Raw genomic sequence first — 266 nt, 5'->3', positions numbered from 1 at the left:
GATTTTGGGGGGGAGGGGGGTTGTCTTGAATGTGGGAGACATGTCGCAGCGATGGGGCCATGCTGGGGGCTGGACCCCCACTTCTCCCCCCAAGTAGCGTTGTCCCCACGTGCCAGCCCAGGCAGCAGGTACCACAGACCCAGTGTCCCCTTCTTGTGTCACTTACCCCCGCGCTGCCACCGCTGCGGCCACTTGCCACGCTGCCGTGGGCTTCCCCCCGCCGGCCCTCGGCCCCCAGGTACAGCGGCGGGGGGGGCTTGGTGGCC

At 69.2% G+C, this 266-nt stretch overlaps 1 protein-coding gene across 1 annotated transcript in view; it reads right to left on the bottom strand.

The window, feature by feature from the left end:
• Positions 1 to 266, bottom strand: part of MEF2B (myocyte enhancer factor 2B) — a 7305-nt gene that overhangs the window by 5087 nt on the left and 1952 nt on the right. Inside the window, exon 6 of the mRNA XM_014938065.1 lies at positions 167 to 256. Coding sequence (XP_014793551.1) covers positions 167 to 256 — 90 coding nt within the window. The remainder of the gene's footprint in view (positions 1 to 166; positions 257 to 266) is intronic.

This window comes from Calidris pugnax, unplaced genomic scaffold (genome assembly GCF_001431845.1).
Source record: "Calidris pugnax isolate Ruff unplaced genomic scaffold, ASM143184v1 scaffold46, whole genome shotgun sequence".
NCBI classification, from domain to species: Eukaryota; Metazoa; Chordata; class Aves; order Charadriiformes; family Scolopacidae; genus Calidris; species Calidris pugnax.
The sequence above is the reverse complement of the archived record's forward strand: the minus strand, read 5'-3'. Positions and strand labels throughout refer to the sequence as shown.